At 42.0% G+C, this 15,432-nt stretch overlaps 1 protein-coding gene across 3 annotated transcripts in view; it reads left to right on the top strand.

The window, feature by feature from the left end:
• The window catches only part of KCNAB1 (potassium voltage-gated channel subfamily A regulatory beta subunit 1), a 373,578-nt gene that overhangs the window by 263,405 nt on the left and 94,741 nt on the right, over positions 1 to 15,432 (top strand). For all 3 annotated transcript variants that reach the window (XM_019627607.1, XM_019627616.1, XM_019627623.1), the window contains exon 2: positions 10,520 to 10,563. In XM_019627607.1, coding sequence (XP_019483152.1) covers positions 10,520 to 10,563 — 44 coding nt within the window. The remainder of the gene's footprint in view (positions 1 to 10,519; positions 10,564 to 15,432) is intronic.

Raw genomic sequence — 15,432 nt, 5'->3', positions numbered from 1 at the left:
AGTTGCCTATAGTTGTTTGTGTGAGCATAACTTTCAGTTCACTTGGGTAAATACCTAGGGGTGGAATTGCTGAGTCATATTGTCTGGGTATGTTTAACTTTATAAGAACCTGTCAAAATGGCTTCTAAGGTGGGTTCTACCATTTTGCTTTTCCACCAGCAATGGTTCCATGTGCTTTGCGTCTGTGCCAGTACTTGGCATTGTGTTTGGTTTTTGGTTGTTTTCATCTTGCCCATTCTAATAAGTGTGTACTGGTATCTCATTATGGTTTTAATTTGTATGTCCCTGTTGCCTAATGATGTTGAGCATTTTTTTATATGGTTCATTTGCCATCCAACTATCTTCTTTGGTAAAGTGCCTGTTTAGAACCTCGGCCTCCTTTTACTGGTTTTCTTGACATTTTTTTCCAATCTGTAGCTTATCTTTTCATTTTCCTAACAGTGTCTTTCAAAGGGCAGAAGTTTTACATTTTTATAAAGTCCAATTTTTCAATTTTTTATCAGATCATCCTTTTTGGTACAATACCTAAAACCTCTTGCCAAACCTAAAGTCCTGCAGATTTTTTTCCTATTTTTTTTTTCCTAGAAGTTGTGTAGTTTTAAGTTTTATATGTGGGTCTGTGATCCATTTGAGTTGATTTTTGTAGAAGATGTGAAGTTTGTATCAAGGTTTATTTTATTACGTATAGACAGTTGGTTCCATTTGTTTCAGCACCATTTGTTGAAGAGACTATTTTTTCTCCAGTGAATTATCTTTGCACCTTGGTCAAAAATCAGTTGGGTACACTTGTGTGGGGCTATTTCTGGCCCGTCTATTCTGTTCCATGCACTGTCTATTCTGTTCCATTTATATGTGCTTCGTTCCTTTGTCAATACCACTCTGCCTTGAGTACTGTACGAGGTGAATGAGGTGCCCATGGCTACTGGGAGGTAGTGGAGCTTGGATTCAAACCCGCGTCTGGCTGATAATAACTTGCACTTAGAGAGTATAGTATTTACCGTGTGCTAAACATTATCTTAAATGCATTAATCCTCTTATTTCATCCTCACAACCACCCAATGAGGTAGCTTCTATTATTATCCCCAGGAGCAGACGGGGCACAGAGAGGTTTGGTAACTTTCCCAAGGTTTCACTGATACTGAGGGGTACAAGTACTTCTGCACTACGTAAATATACTCCACCACTGCACTGTGCTGGCCAGTGTCTTCCAGCAAACCACAGAGCCTCCCAAGCCAATAAGAGTGGAAGAAGTGAGGGACAATACAGTCTTTATCTCAGCAAAGCGATAGCATGAGAGCACCCATTGTGAGCATCACTGAACACCTACTATGCACCCAGCACTGTGCTAGGTGTTGGGAACAAGCAGATGTATTGGACAAAGTCCCTGCCCTAACAGATCTCAGTCTGGAAGTAGAAACAATGGTGTCCACAATGATTACAACGTGCGCTGTGATATATGGCACCCTGATGGCAGATGTAAAGGATACAGACACAACAGAGAAAACAGGCATTAATTTTCCGTGCCTCTGTCAAGGAAAGGGAAAGGCAAACTAATGCATGATCGCTGAAAGCATTTACTTTTGATTAAGTGTATATTTAAAGATCAACCTGCTGCTCAGGCAGACTCGTGCCTCTCGGTCTGCATCACACTGCTGACTTTGCTTTCTAAAGAGAAAATAAGAGATAACCCCATAGTAAAAAGAGTTGAAAAGATGTGGAGCGTGGACGTCCCACATCAGATGCTGTTTTGTTTGTTTCATTTGCCTTTGAAAACTGCACAGCTTGTTACAGTGGAAACTAATCATAGCACTTATTACAAAGTGGATGCCAAGAGAAGGCTTGACCTTTTCTTCTGCAAGAATGTGTAAGATTTTTACATAGGAAAGTGTGATCTCCTGTCATGAGCAGAGATGTGGTCCTGGACAAAATCGGGAAAGGGGCAAAGCGTGTTCTCCCCTTTGGGAGCTCACTTCCTTCATCTTACCCCCATCCCACCTTTATTCCCCCTTCCATCTCTCTCAGAGTTTTAGTGCTTAATCTCTTGATTGTACCTTTAGATTCCTCTAAACCAGCAGTTCTCAACCTTCCTAATGCCGCAACCCCTTAATACAGTTCCTCATGTTGTGGTGACCCCCAACCATAAAATTATTTTCATTGCTACTCTATAACTGTAATTTTGCTACTGTTATGAATCGTAATGTAAATATCTTTTTGTTTTCCGATGGTCTTAGGCGACCCCTGTGAAAGGGTTGTTTGACCCCCAAAGGGGTCGCAACCCACAGGTTGAGAACCACTGCGTCTAAACTGATGTAAGAAAAAGGTCTGGAACTCTTTCACCCTAAGGTATAAATGACTGGTAATCATATATAGCTAGGCCTCTCCAACTGGGACAGCAGAGGGTGCCCAGGGGTACCCAGTAAAGCCATGGGACCAACATGGCATATCTCTAAGATAAGAAACGTACTTGAAAATCTAAGAAGGAAACATTATTTTATATTAAAACAGACACAACTATATGAAATGGAATATAAAATGGTTTAATGAATGAATCACATTACAGTGAATTGTTATTTAAAAAAATTATTGTACCTGAGGCAAGCCACTTCTTGCTAAGACCCCAGAGCCTTGGGGCTGGCGAGTCCTCTTTTCTTTCCTGTGCCCCAGAGGACAAGCATGGCAGCCCCCTGCTGCAGGGGGGGTGGGTGAGGCCCTTTGGGAGTTCAGTGGAGATCTCAGAGTCAAGGACTTATATCCAAGTAGAGATAACACAAGCAGTGGGCCTGTGTTTGGAATGAAATGCATCAAGGGCTTAAGAAATATTTTTTGATTTACTAAAATTAAATAAGTAGGGATACTAAGCACTAACCCTGTTGATTATATTATACACATTTTAAGTAATAGCGGGGTTTTGCATAGTTAATTTTGCTTTCAAATATTTTCCAGGATTATCTTCCCTCCCATTTGAAAAAGATCCTTGTAAACTCACTTGCTTAGTTGCAGATGGATACACCAAGAGGCATTTTAAAAACAGCCTTTATCTTTCATCTGCATCTGAGATTCTTAATGCATAGATCCTTCTAACAGTCCAGAAAAGCCTACAGACTACTCAGAAAAAGAGCTTTTAAATACACAACAAAATACACAGGATTCCAATTAAATTGAAATACAGTTCAAAATATTTAAAATCCAAATTCGTAACCTCATAAAACATTCTCTTCTTTATCAATCAATATATTAAATAACAACTTCTAGGAGCAAATAGAATGCCAGAATTTCCAAGTGGTAATGAGGGTAAATGGTGAGTACAAATAATTTTTTGAGATCTCTGAAGCAACTGTGATGTGACAGAAAATTTCCTGTATTTTCTATTGGTGGCAAAACCACAGGAAATGTGAATACTTCTGTGGTTTCTTGCCCACATTCATAATTGAAGGAGATGTTAAATTTCAGTTCAGTTGGTGAAAAATAAAAATGTATTTTTTTCCATACCAAGTTCATGAACCCCCCCAAATTACATGCCCCTGCAGTAGAGGTTCTAGATTCTTCTGACTTAAGTCTCTGAGGTTTTGATTTCCCTCTATTTTGATGCTTTGGATGCTTGAGAAAGGAAAAACAGCATAACTTTTATTTAAGCGCCAACTAGACCTGGGCGAGCATTTCTCAACCCCCGCCCCCACCCCCGCCAAACACCCAAGTTTGTGTAAGCCCATCCACATAGCTTTATGTCGCATCTCCATGTCTCCCTCCTGGTGATCGCGGAAGGACTATTCTAAACACCTCAGACCCACATGATTTCTCCAATCCTTGCCAACCAAGTGCCACCTTCTCCTCTGCCTCCCTTATCTATCTTTATCTCCTGGCTCCCACTTTTCTAATGATTCTAGCAAAATGACTCACAACGTGCATGTAATAGATTCAGGATGGTTGCAACATCTAAACACAAATCCAGAGAGTAGGAAGATGCGAAGGTCAGGGAACTGGGCCTCCTATCAGCGTCAGTACCTGAGCCAGAGCCCCTCCCCTCAGATTCAGTATTTGAGACACTACTTTTATTAGGAAATAGAAAAGGCCAAAAGCAGCAAGCATTTATTGAACACTGAAATGTGCTGCATTTACATTTTGTCTGTCTCAAAAAAAAAAAGTGGGCTGTTAAGGTCTCCATTTCTGAATGAGGAAAGAGGCTTAAAAAGGCTAAGTAACCTGCCTGAGGTCGCACACAGCTAGTATGCATCGTTTCTGTACCTCCCCTCTCATCAGTCCGTCAGTCTGACTCTCACCCACAGCACCACTGAAATAACTGCCACAGAAGCCAGCAGCAATCCCATGTGGCTGAAGAGGAAGGGCATTTCTCTGTCTCCCAGTCCTGGATCTCTCAGCAGCCTGCAATGCTGCTGGACACTGTCACCCTGTTGAAACTGCCTCCACCTTGACCTCTCCGCTGACACTCTCCTGGTGTCTTTCTACCTCTCCACCACTCCTTCCGTCTCAGTTTCATTTGCCAGTTGCAGCCTTCTCTCTGCCACCAGTGATGTTGGAGCTGTTTAAGTTCAGGTCCCTGACCCTCTTTTCCAACTGAGCACTGTCTCCTTTGGCAGTTGACCCCAGCCCATGGCACCTGTTACCCTGGATACCCAGAAAACACCTCTCCCCGCTCTGAGCTCCGGGAAAAGCTAGGATATCTCATGCATGTTTGCCCATGTGCCCAAAGCTGAGGCAAAACCCTCTGTTTCTCAAATGAACCCTAATTTGGTGGCATGCACCCCTCTTTACCCAGCTGCCCAAGTTGGAAACCTGAGAATGGCTCATGACTCCTTCTCCTTTACTCTCCTATTCAATCAAACACCAAATCCTATAAATTTTACCTGCTAAGAATATCTAGAATCTTCCCCGTTTTCCTGTCTCCACTGAATCTGATTTCAAGGTGGCATCACGTCTCATCAGGATTACCAAAGTAGCCCCCGGCTCCTTTTCTTACCTCTCTTCAACCCGTTTCCCCTGCTTAAGTTTCTCAGTAGTTTTCCATTACTCCATATTAAGACCAAACTCGGTAACATAAATTAACTGGTGAGACCCTGTTTGATCTGCCTCCTACAGCGCCACCTCCCCCTGCCAGGCTCGTCTGCAGTCACTCTGCACGTGACTCTTCCACCGCCCGTTTTATTCCAGTTCGTTAATTACCCATGCTTCTCCCAAACTCCGGGCCTTTGCACATGCTGTTCATGCTGCTTAGACTGCTAATCCCTACTCTTTTCGTTAAGTTAATTTATGCTCCTCCTTTGGGTCTCAGTTTAAATGCTGCTACCCTAGAGAAGCTTTTCCTACCCATCCAGACCAGGTCAGCTTTCCCAACATCCCAATTTTATACTTAGGGAATATTGTCCTTTTATTTAGGATTATAATCAAGTAATTAATTCACTATTTAACATCTGTTTCCCTTTCTATGATGTAAGTTCCATGACATCAGCAACTATCTGCAACTCAGCTCACACCCCTACATCGTAATACGTGGCTTGTTATACAGGCTGATACAAGGTTGATACAACAATAATACAAGGTTGGAACTCGGCACATCTCTATTGAACTAATTAATTCATTTTAAGGAAGTCTATTTTTTTTGCCATACTTCTCTAGACTTTTCTAGAATGATATAGATAGATAGGTGATTTTATATGTTCAAAGAAAAATGAATAGGAATTTACATTGTCAGTTGGGATTTACAACTAACAATGACTTAAATCTTTAAATCAAAGAATATGAAAGAATGTCATTCTATTTTTTTTGCTGCTTCAATGAAGGTTAAGAAGGGAACAAAGTTTCATTGTTCTACTTGTCAATGCCTTTCATCAGGATGCATGGCTAAATTATTTATGTGCCTGGTAGTTTCCAAATAAGTCATTATTCACTTATCAACAGTGATGAAAGAGTAAAAAGGCATCATTACCGTTTGCAGTCATCTTTATGGCAGTCAAAATGCATGTTCTTTGCAACCATCAAAAGCAGCTGACTGACACATGAAAATGCCTTCCGCTCTGGATTTTTCAAGAAAGGTTAAATGTACATTTCTTTAAAACAAAAATCCCATACCCCAGATTTGACTAGTCACTTCCAGGTAGGGCACCTCAGAATAGCAGAGTGTGACTGAGAGGGAACAGTAAGATGTTCAGATAGAGTGAGAGAGCAGATGATGTAATGATGTGGCCGGGCCAAGCCTAAATTACTCCCGCCAGCCTGACCTGGCCACTGAAGCCCCTTCCATTGCTTTCAGTCATCCCTGTCATATCAACCTTTCAGTCAGGAATTTTGTCCCTTACAATATGTGTCTTTCTTAGTCAAATGCAAGGTATGTATTTTAACTAGCTACTCCTCTTTTCTGAGCAGTTTACAACCATGAATAATGTCTAAAGTACATGTATTCAGAAACAAACAATTTAAAACAACCCATTTGGGCTGCTATTCTTCCGCTTTGAGCATCTTTGATTTGTAAAGGAACTGTAGCAGTCCGAGTGGCTTGCGATGCTGTGCCTAAGTGATGCTTGATTTCAGTTCACTCCATTATTGCCTTAAAATAAAAAAGGGCCCAATGGAAAACAGCACTAGGAATTACATTGAATGCCTCCGCCATGGAACTAACCACTGTCCTAAAATGAACTTGGCCATGGGTTCACTAAGTGGATCGTCCTGCCTTCAGAAAGAGAGGAGCAACACAATCTTTGAGACCTCAGAAGCTATATCCCTTCTCCAGATAACTCTCTACTGAAGCTTAGATGTAAGATTTAGGATTTCCAAAATTTGACTACCAAAGCCAAATGTCCCATGCCCCCACACTGATGTCATTCATTTCTAATATTAGCAGCAGAGCAGCTCAGGTTCACCTGGGGAAGAGGAGCTTTTATTTTGAGTTAAACAGGAGCAGATACTAAAAATGAACACGGTGAGGCTTCCTTCTGGTATATCTGACACAGATAAAAGAGGTAAACCAGCACAATGAGACTAGCATTTTGAATCAAGTGGGAAAGGAATTTAATCGAATTGAAAACTTGATGTGCTTACGGAATTTTTATGTAGCAATTGTGCAAACACTGAGGAATTAAGAAATAAAATGAAAAATCTATAAAGTTGTTTTGTTGTACAGTGTCACTCAAGATCATAAAGTGTTCATGAAAATTCCATATGGATGAGATAAAGAAGGTTCCAGAGCATCTGTTATAGCCCAGCATGATGTATAAACTTGGCCCTTATTTGGCGGTACCGCTACATAAACAAGCTTTTGGATGATATAGGTTGTGTTTATTAGATCAAATGCTTCCAGTGTTTGTGCTCTTATTACCCAGCCGAGCTTAAAAGGATCAGAGTAGCTGGACCAGGGCCATAACTCCCGTTAGTATTGTGTAGACAGAATCATGGACAGGAGGATGCAGATGTGACATTCGGAAATTGTGTTGCAATTTCAGGCCCTGAATTCGAGAGAACTAGCTCTTCCTACCTTCTCCATCTATAAAGTGAGAGGCATCGACATGTGTTGATAGGGCTTCCTGAGGTAGGAGTCTCACAAATAGACCCAGCCCTGGATAAAGTCAGGGCAATGGACTAAGAGACCAGATACAGTTCATACACAGAAAATGCCTCTCACCTTAAAGACAAGGACCTGAGATTGGGACTGGGGTGGTGGGATCATTTCATTAATGTCTAACCACTATGCTAATATAGAATGATACTGAGAGTCAACTATAATTGAAAACTAAAAAATAAGAAGAAAAAGAAAGAAAATAATAAAAAAAACTCCACACAACCATTTGAATATGGTAACTATTCCCTCTAGAGCAGTGGTTCTCAAGCTGTGGGTCGCGACCCCTTTGGGGGTCGAATGACCCTTTCACAGGGGTCGCCTAAGACCATCGGAAAACAAAAAGATATTTACGATTCATAACAGTAGCAAAATTACAGTTATAGAGTAGCAACGAAAATCATTTTATGGTTGGGGGTCACTACAACATGAGGAACTGTATTAGGGGGTCGCGGCATTAGGAAGGTTGAGAACCGCTGCTCTAGAGGGTGAAGATATTTAGAGAAAGAGTTAAAGGAAATAAAATCATCAAGGCTCAATGTGGGACCTATCACCACTGTATCAATATTTGTCTGTAACTGAATTTACCTTACCACACAAAATCTTCTAAGGCTTTCATTCCAGAAAAGCTGGCCTGGCTGGGTGTTTAAACAGCAGTGACAGGAAAATGGGCCATGTTTTACTACTTGCTACTTTGCAGTGTGTTTTTGCTGACGATTCTCAGGTTTCTCAAGTCTGGTCTTCCAAATCCAAAGCAGAGTGATCATTATCTTCCTAAGTCACTATCATAAGGAAAACAGGGCAGGTCTCCCCGCCTTGGGTGTGGACATGTTGCTCAGTGACAACCTTGCCCTATTTGAGTTTGTGAGAAAAATGTCTTGCTCGACATGGTTTTCTGCACCAAGTCCCTCCTCCCTGTTATCAGAATCACTGAAAGATATTAAAATGACCTGAAAATCCTTACCTGGATCTTCTTCCCATGACACCCACATAATTATGCAAATATAAGCGTGAAATAGTATCCGCCTTCCCCTGTACTCCCAAAGACTTCCACGGAGGCCATACCCAATTCTGTTGTAATTACATGGTTGCCTTTCTGTGCCCCTCAGAAAAGGGTGAGGGTAGAGCACTTGTGCTTTGTTCCTCTCTGTGTCCCCATGACCTGGACATTGTCTGGAACGTGATCACCTCCCCCTACATCTTTACCGATTCATCAATGTGGGATATCTCTACCGGGAAGACTGCTGTTTACATTTACACAAGCTTGCTTTTTTTTGTTTTGATGTAGTCTTCTTTTATTCTCCCCATTATATAGCTTTTGCTCTTGATTCCTATTCTTTAAAATCAGTAGACTTTTAGACTAAAACAAAGATCTTCGGGCTACATATCCTATAGTTTTCCAAGAAACTACTAAATGAACAGTTTTTTGTGCAAATTATTTTCATGGGAGAGGCTCAATTTATTTTTACCCTATTGAGTAAAGTAGTTCAAAATATTTTCCACACATACCTTTATGCAAGAGCTTCCTTCCAGGTGCATATATCTAATCCCTATGGGAAAATATAGCACTACACCTGGGCGAGGGTGAGCAGAGTCAGAAATCTCAGAAAGGAATTATGCCTTGCTTTTGCTTACCATGCAAAGGTACTTTAGCATACATTCCCATGTCCTGGCCCCATGACAGTGATGCCAGATGAATGGCACAGGCGTTACTATCATATTCTACTAATGAAGAAAATGAACCCCCAGAGGAAGGAAGCGACTTCTCCAAGGTTACCTAGCTAGTTGCCACAATGGGATAAAAACTTGGGGGTCTTTCATCTCTTTGCAATGTGATACACTCTGGACGATGCTATGAAATTAAATGTGTTGCTTAGGTGGCATTTTATAAATAAGAATTATAAGTGGAGGAAAAAAATTGATGCAAAAACGAGAGCACTAATTACTAACTATAAAGAAGCCCAACTGTAGAAGATCAAGGAAGGTCCTAGAAAAGCCGAGCTGTGCTGCAGCCGGAAAAGTCTGTGTGTGCTGCTTTGTTTAGGGGAGAGGAAAATAGTGTTCTCATAAGAGCATCTGGCAGATCGTAAGGGATGCAATTGTCTACCGTGTTTCAGTTATTTAAGCTTCACCTCCTCACAATGGAACCCTACAAAATTACATGAAGCATTCTCTGCCTGAGAATTTGATTTCTTCTCTGATGGCAGTTAGGCAGATGACAGGAGGATAGGCTGGGTCTGGGTCTCCATGGACAGACGCCTTACAATGAAGACTAGAGCGCCTCCTTCTCTCCCTCTTTAGAAAGCAGAACTATATTTCCCTTCTCTGATGAACTTTGAGGGTTTTGAAAAGAAAAGGTGTTGATGAGGAAAAGAATCATTTTTAAAGGACTAGTTGACCTTCTTATAGCAATTTTATGTAGCATTTTATTAAAAAATAATATCACTTAGCTTAAATAGCCTAAAGGATTTTGTTCTTTTAGTAACCCCCATCCACTAGTAATAATACTCTGTTTTAGAAGTCAGTTTGTCGGTTACTAAACTGATGAGTATTTATTAAGGGTCCACTGTGAGTCAGGCTCTGTTGATGAATAATGCATGAATAACACAGGCCTGCTTGGTGAATAAGATACAGATCTTGCCCTCAAGGAACTCACATTCTAGAAAGAGAGAAAGACAATTTGCAAATAAATTAGTAAAAACTGTCATTCAAGGCTGAGCTGAAAAGCTGCACTTGGTGGGGACATTGGTTCTTGCGCTGATCCTGAGCACATTCTGAACATCCTAGTAGTGCCCAATGGAGAGGCTAGAGCAGGGCCTGTGTGTGGGGCTCTGCTTCTGCCATGACGCTAGTCGAGCACAATGCCATCCAAAGTGAGATATAATATTCATGGTTAAATGTATACACTTGCACCTGAAAAAACGATGACCACATGTTGCTTTATTTTTATTCTAGGAATCTTGGAAAATCAGGACTCAGAGTTTCTTGCTTGGGTCTTGGTAAGTACTTGGGGTATCATGTGGGGTTGGTTGCGAGGTGGGAGGTTGGGGAGGATGCCAGGGAGTGATCGGGGTGCAGGTCGGGGCCCGGCCTAAGGTGAGAAGGGACCTCCTGACCAGCATTGCGCCATTTCTCTTTTGGAGCCTTTCCCACCCAACACAGCCCTCTCTCACTCAGGCCCACAGAGCCACCATGTTCACGATGCCTTGTGGGGGCTCATCAAAGAGAAAGAAATCTGATATTAGAGCACATCCCAGAGGAGGAGACTCATGTCTTACTCTCATTTAGCAAGTGTGAGGACCTCATGGTATGCATTTGTTTGCTCACCTCACCTGCAATGTCACCTGAACTTTTTCTATCCTTTTTTCCCTTTGCCTGATTTCTTGACTTATTTTTCTATATTATTATGTATTTTAGATACTTTTATAATCTACCTTAAATACTTTGGGGACAAGGTGATTTTACATATATATATATATAAGTTGGGAGGAGGGTTTTTTGACCCCTGTTGAATGAAAGGGATGATAGTGAATGGATTAAGATAGTGGCAACAATTCTGCCTCCTTTCACTGTATCTCAAAGATATTAAGGTTATCAATGTCTAAGTTATTCTGATTCTTCCTAATGCTCTGATTAGGGAGGGAAGGGTGGTTTTTGTTTACCATAAGTCGAAGGGAGCTTGACATTTGCTTAATTTATGGCTCTGATCTTGTTACCATTTTCTTTTATTTGAAAGAAGATTCACTATCAGGGATAGTCTAACCTTAGTTTTATGAGAATGTGCTTAATGGTAAATCATTATTCACTCTCCATTGAAAGAAACTACCTATAAATAGAAATTAAGAAATATAATGATTTAAAAATATATAAATTAAGAAATATAGTTTAAAAAATCATTAACCAATTATCTCATAGAGTCACTATTATGGCAGAAAATAATTTGTCAAAAGTACATAGAAAACTCAACCAAAGGCCCTTAAGACTAAAAAATTCAGGTGCCCACAAAGCGCCACATGTCCATAAGTCTCCAGAGCGTAAACAACAGTTATTTTAACCACCTCCCTCCCAGGCATAAGCTGTAGGTATTTTGGTAAACTTTGAAACAGACCAGATTCAGGAGCCACAAGTCCTGATGTGAGTTTCAAGTTTTTCTGAGAACCTGAACCCTTGTGATAAGACATTGCATGAAAAATAGGAGGAAACAAGAAAAGTTTATGGGCCGATTGGCTTCATTCAAAACAGGTAACAAAGCTTGACAGCATGAATAAGAATTCTTTAGGAATTTTTCTGAGCTGCCTCTGTAAGGCAGAGGAGACAAAAAATTCAGAGAAAGGAATAATAAACCTGCCTTAGATAGTTTGTCAGGCTCTGCAGATCCCAGCTGTCAAATCCGGAGCGGGGCAGGGGGTGGTAGTGCAGGTTTATTGCTGTAGGCTTCGGATGTCAGCAGTCACAGGCCATATTTAACTGAGGTTTTGGAAATTAAGTGTTAAGTGTTCCAAGCAATCACGTGACTATAGATGTCTATTATTGAAATACTGTAAAGTTTATAGCGAAAGCTAACAATTCTGACTTTCTTCTCTGTCGGAGGACAGGCTGGGAATTTCTCACCCTGTCAAGTTTCCTTTTGATAAACCAAGAGTAGGTGAAAATGGGAGAAGACAGGTGAAGTAGCTTGAGGATGAACCGATGAGACATCTGAAGAAACAGAGCTCTGCCAATAAGAGAAATAGGGGGGAAATTAAGTGGCCAAACCCACCTGTGGGTTGCTATGACTGGCCTGGTTTATAACTACACTGACCACTACTGTTCAGACCCAAATTCAAAGAAACCGATGGGAAAGGAGTAAATCCATCAAAAATCCGCTAGACTGGAGGTAGGATCATCTTCTGAGAGAGGAAGAATAGAATTTATGTATCCATTCATTCATTCATTCTCAGCAAACATTTAGGAAGCCAGGCATGGTGCTGCTTACAGGGGATACCAAGATGAAAGCAGCAAGGCCCCTGCTCTCAGATTGCTCCCCATGTGATAGGAGTCAGACATGTAAAAACAAACAATGCGTTTGACAATGCCATCATGGAGAGTCCCAGATGAACCAGGATGAACCAAGCGCAAGGAAGAGCTAGGGAATTTGGGACGGCTTCACAGGGGAGGTGCTGCAGGAGTTGAGACTTAAAGGAAGTCATCAAGTGGACAAGGAGGTGGAAAAAAGGGCAAAGAATTCAAGACAGAGGGAGCAACACAAACAATAGCCTGGAGCGAGTATCCTGGGGCAGGAGGTACTTGGGGAAACATTAGCGAATGTGTAAAATATTGTGAATGCTAGGTGTTTGGGGACCACAAGAAAAGAGTCTGGAGGGAAAGCGAGGCCTGATTGGAAAGTCCTTGTTTGCCTTGCTAAGGCATTTAGCTCCTGTCCTTTAGGTCTCTGGTATTCCTCCGCGTCCTAAGACCCCACAGTCTCAGGGAACCCTTGGGGGATGAGGGACAGACAGGGCTCCACTCTCTCCACCCTCCTCCTTCCATTGCCACAGCTTCCTTCAAAGTAACTCCACTTTTTCCTAAATGTAAATGTAAATATAAAAAATATTAATGTAAATTTAAATGTAAAATTTTTAATGTAAATTATAAATTTAATTTTTTAATGTAATGGGTAATAAATGACTATTTTTTTAGAGCAGTTTTGGGTTCACAGCAAAACTGAGCAGAACATACAGAAAGTAGAAAGTACAGAAAGCCCTTCCCCCACATGCACTCACTCACCCCACTATTGCCATCCCACAACAGAGCGGTCCATTGGTTACAGTCCTACATTGACACATCATTCTCACCCAAAGACTATAGTTTACACTAGGTATATGTATAACTCTTGGTGTTTTACATTCTGTGGGTTTGGACAAATGTATAATGGCATGTATCCACCATTAAAGTATCAGACAGGGCAGTTTCACGGCCCTAAAAATCCTCTGTGCTCTGCCTTTTCATCTCTTCCTCTCTCCTAACCCTTGGCAACCACTGATCCTTTTACGATCTCCACAGTTTTACCTTTTCCGTAATGTCATATAGTTGGCATCTTACAGTATGTGGACTTCTCAGATTGGCTTCTTTCATTTAGTAATATGCATTTAACTTTCCTCCATGTCTTTTCATGACTTAATAGCTCATTTCTTTTCAGTGTTTCCTATTCCATTTTGAAGGAGGCTGGGGGAAAGACATCCTTCTGCCAAAGAAAAGTTTAAAAACTCTGCTCTACCTGGAAGCTATTTAAAAACTTGGATTAGGAGTAGGACATGATCAAATGTATTAGGATTGTTTTCCGGGGTCTATACGAAGGCTAGATTAGAGGGAGAAAGGGTTGAGACTGGAGATAGGGAGAGAAATTAGCAGTCAGATAATGAGATGGTGGTATCAGAGATGGACAGCAAGGAGGTGGTTATTTAGGAGGGAGAATAAACAGGACTTGGTGACCTTGGGATGCAGAAGGCGAGGTCTCCCCGAGCAGAGGTGGATGCCTGGGTTCCTGGATTGGGCATGTGGGTGGACAAGCGGAAACCTCAGGAGGAAATGCACAAGAGAGCAGTAAGAAGCAGGAGGATTCGGAGAAGTGGAAGCTTGTTGGGGAATGGTGATCAGAAAGTCTGTGAACTTCTGGCTTCAGATACCCACATGGCATGAGGAGTGCCGGAGAGAACTCTGGGCTGGAAATAAAGACCAAGGAGCTTGTAGCAGTGGTGAACCCAGGGTTGTCATTGAGATCACTGGCAACCACAGAGGACTGAGATATTCGCACAGGGTTAGGACACCCACCTTGTGGAGTCTGCCATACTGCTCGCTCCCTGAGAGGAAAGATGGCCTGTTTTCTCTACACCTTTGTTGTACCTTTAGTAGATCATAGTATCCAGGTAGTAGGTGCCAAAAAACATTTATTGAATGTATGACTGGACAGATGGATCAATTGCTAAGAAATGACAAAAAGTGCCCTGGGTAATAGCAAACATCCAGCAGAAGTCAGAAATCATGAATTGCTGGGGTCCAGCCAGCTCAGTTCTTTGGTTTTCTTCAGCTTCATTCAATGCAGAAACAGAGAGGGCCTCGTGGAGGTGGGAGGTGGGGAAAGGAGGGAGGGAGAGGGGGGAGGGAAAGAGAGAGAGAGAGAGAGAGACCCAGCATCACGGATTGTCTCCCAAATGGATCAGGGACCAGGAGGCTTATCGCATACGCTGTGCCATTGAGTCCAGGCTGGATTGGCTGAGAGCCTTCTCAGCAGGGCTCTCCCTCCTGCAGTTAGAAAGAGGCACCTGCCCACACTCTGAGTTGCTCCATGAGGAGCAGGAGGCCTGCCAGACTCCTGCCATGGAGGTGCCACAGCACAATGGGCAGCTGCTCCTACAGGTGCTTTAAAGGGGCTGACTTCACCCTGCACTGTTTTACACAAACAGGCTGTAATTCCTAGGTAGTGCAAACTGACTTCACGATTATTACGTCCTGTGTTCTTTTAGGCAGCCCTTTCCCACTTCATCTTGAAAGAATGAAGCCCTAAAGGAAAATATGTAACACTTTGGAGAACATGAGTCTCTTCAGAGATGTTTCTTCTCGCCACAGAATTATCTGTGGTGCTTTTAAAAATGCAGGTAACCAGTCTCCACCCAGACCTTTTGAATAATAAGCTCCCAAGGTGCCCCAGGCTCAGGTGTTTTTAAAAGGCTGCACTGATGATGATTCAATGATTCGGAGGCAGTGGCAGGGTTGGAACCTGTTGCCCTCGCCAGATGGAAGTAGATGGAGACATGTGTGAACTGGTACCTGGTGAGCTGGGTGCCAGAACTATGACTTCTATCTACCAGGTGGCTGCTGCCCGCTCCCCC

The sequence above is a fragment of the Hipposideros armiger genome, unplaced genomic scaffold, assembly GCF_001890085.2.
Source record: "Hipposideros armiger isolate ML-2016 unplaced genomic scaffold, ASM189008v1 scaffold_16, whole genome shotgun sequence".
Lineage (NCBI taxonomy): Eukaryota > Metazoa > Chordata > Mammalia > Chiroptera > Hipposideridae > Hipposideros > Hipposideros armiger.
Note: the sequence above shows the minus strand (reverse complement) of the source record. Positions and strands in the feature narration are given on the sequence as shown.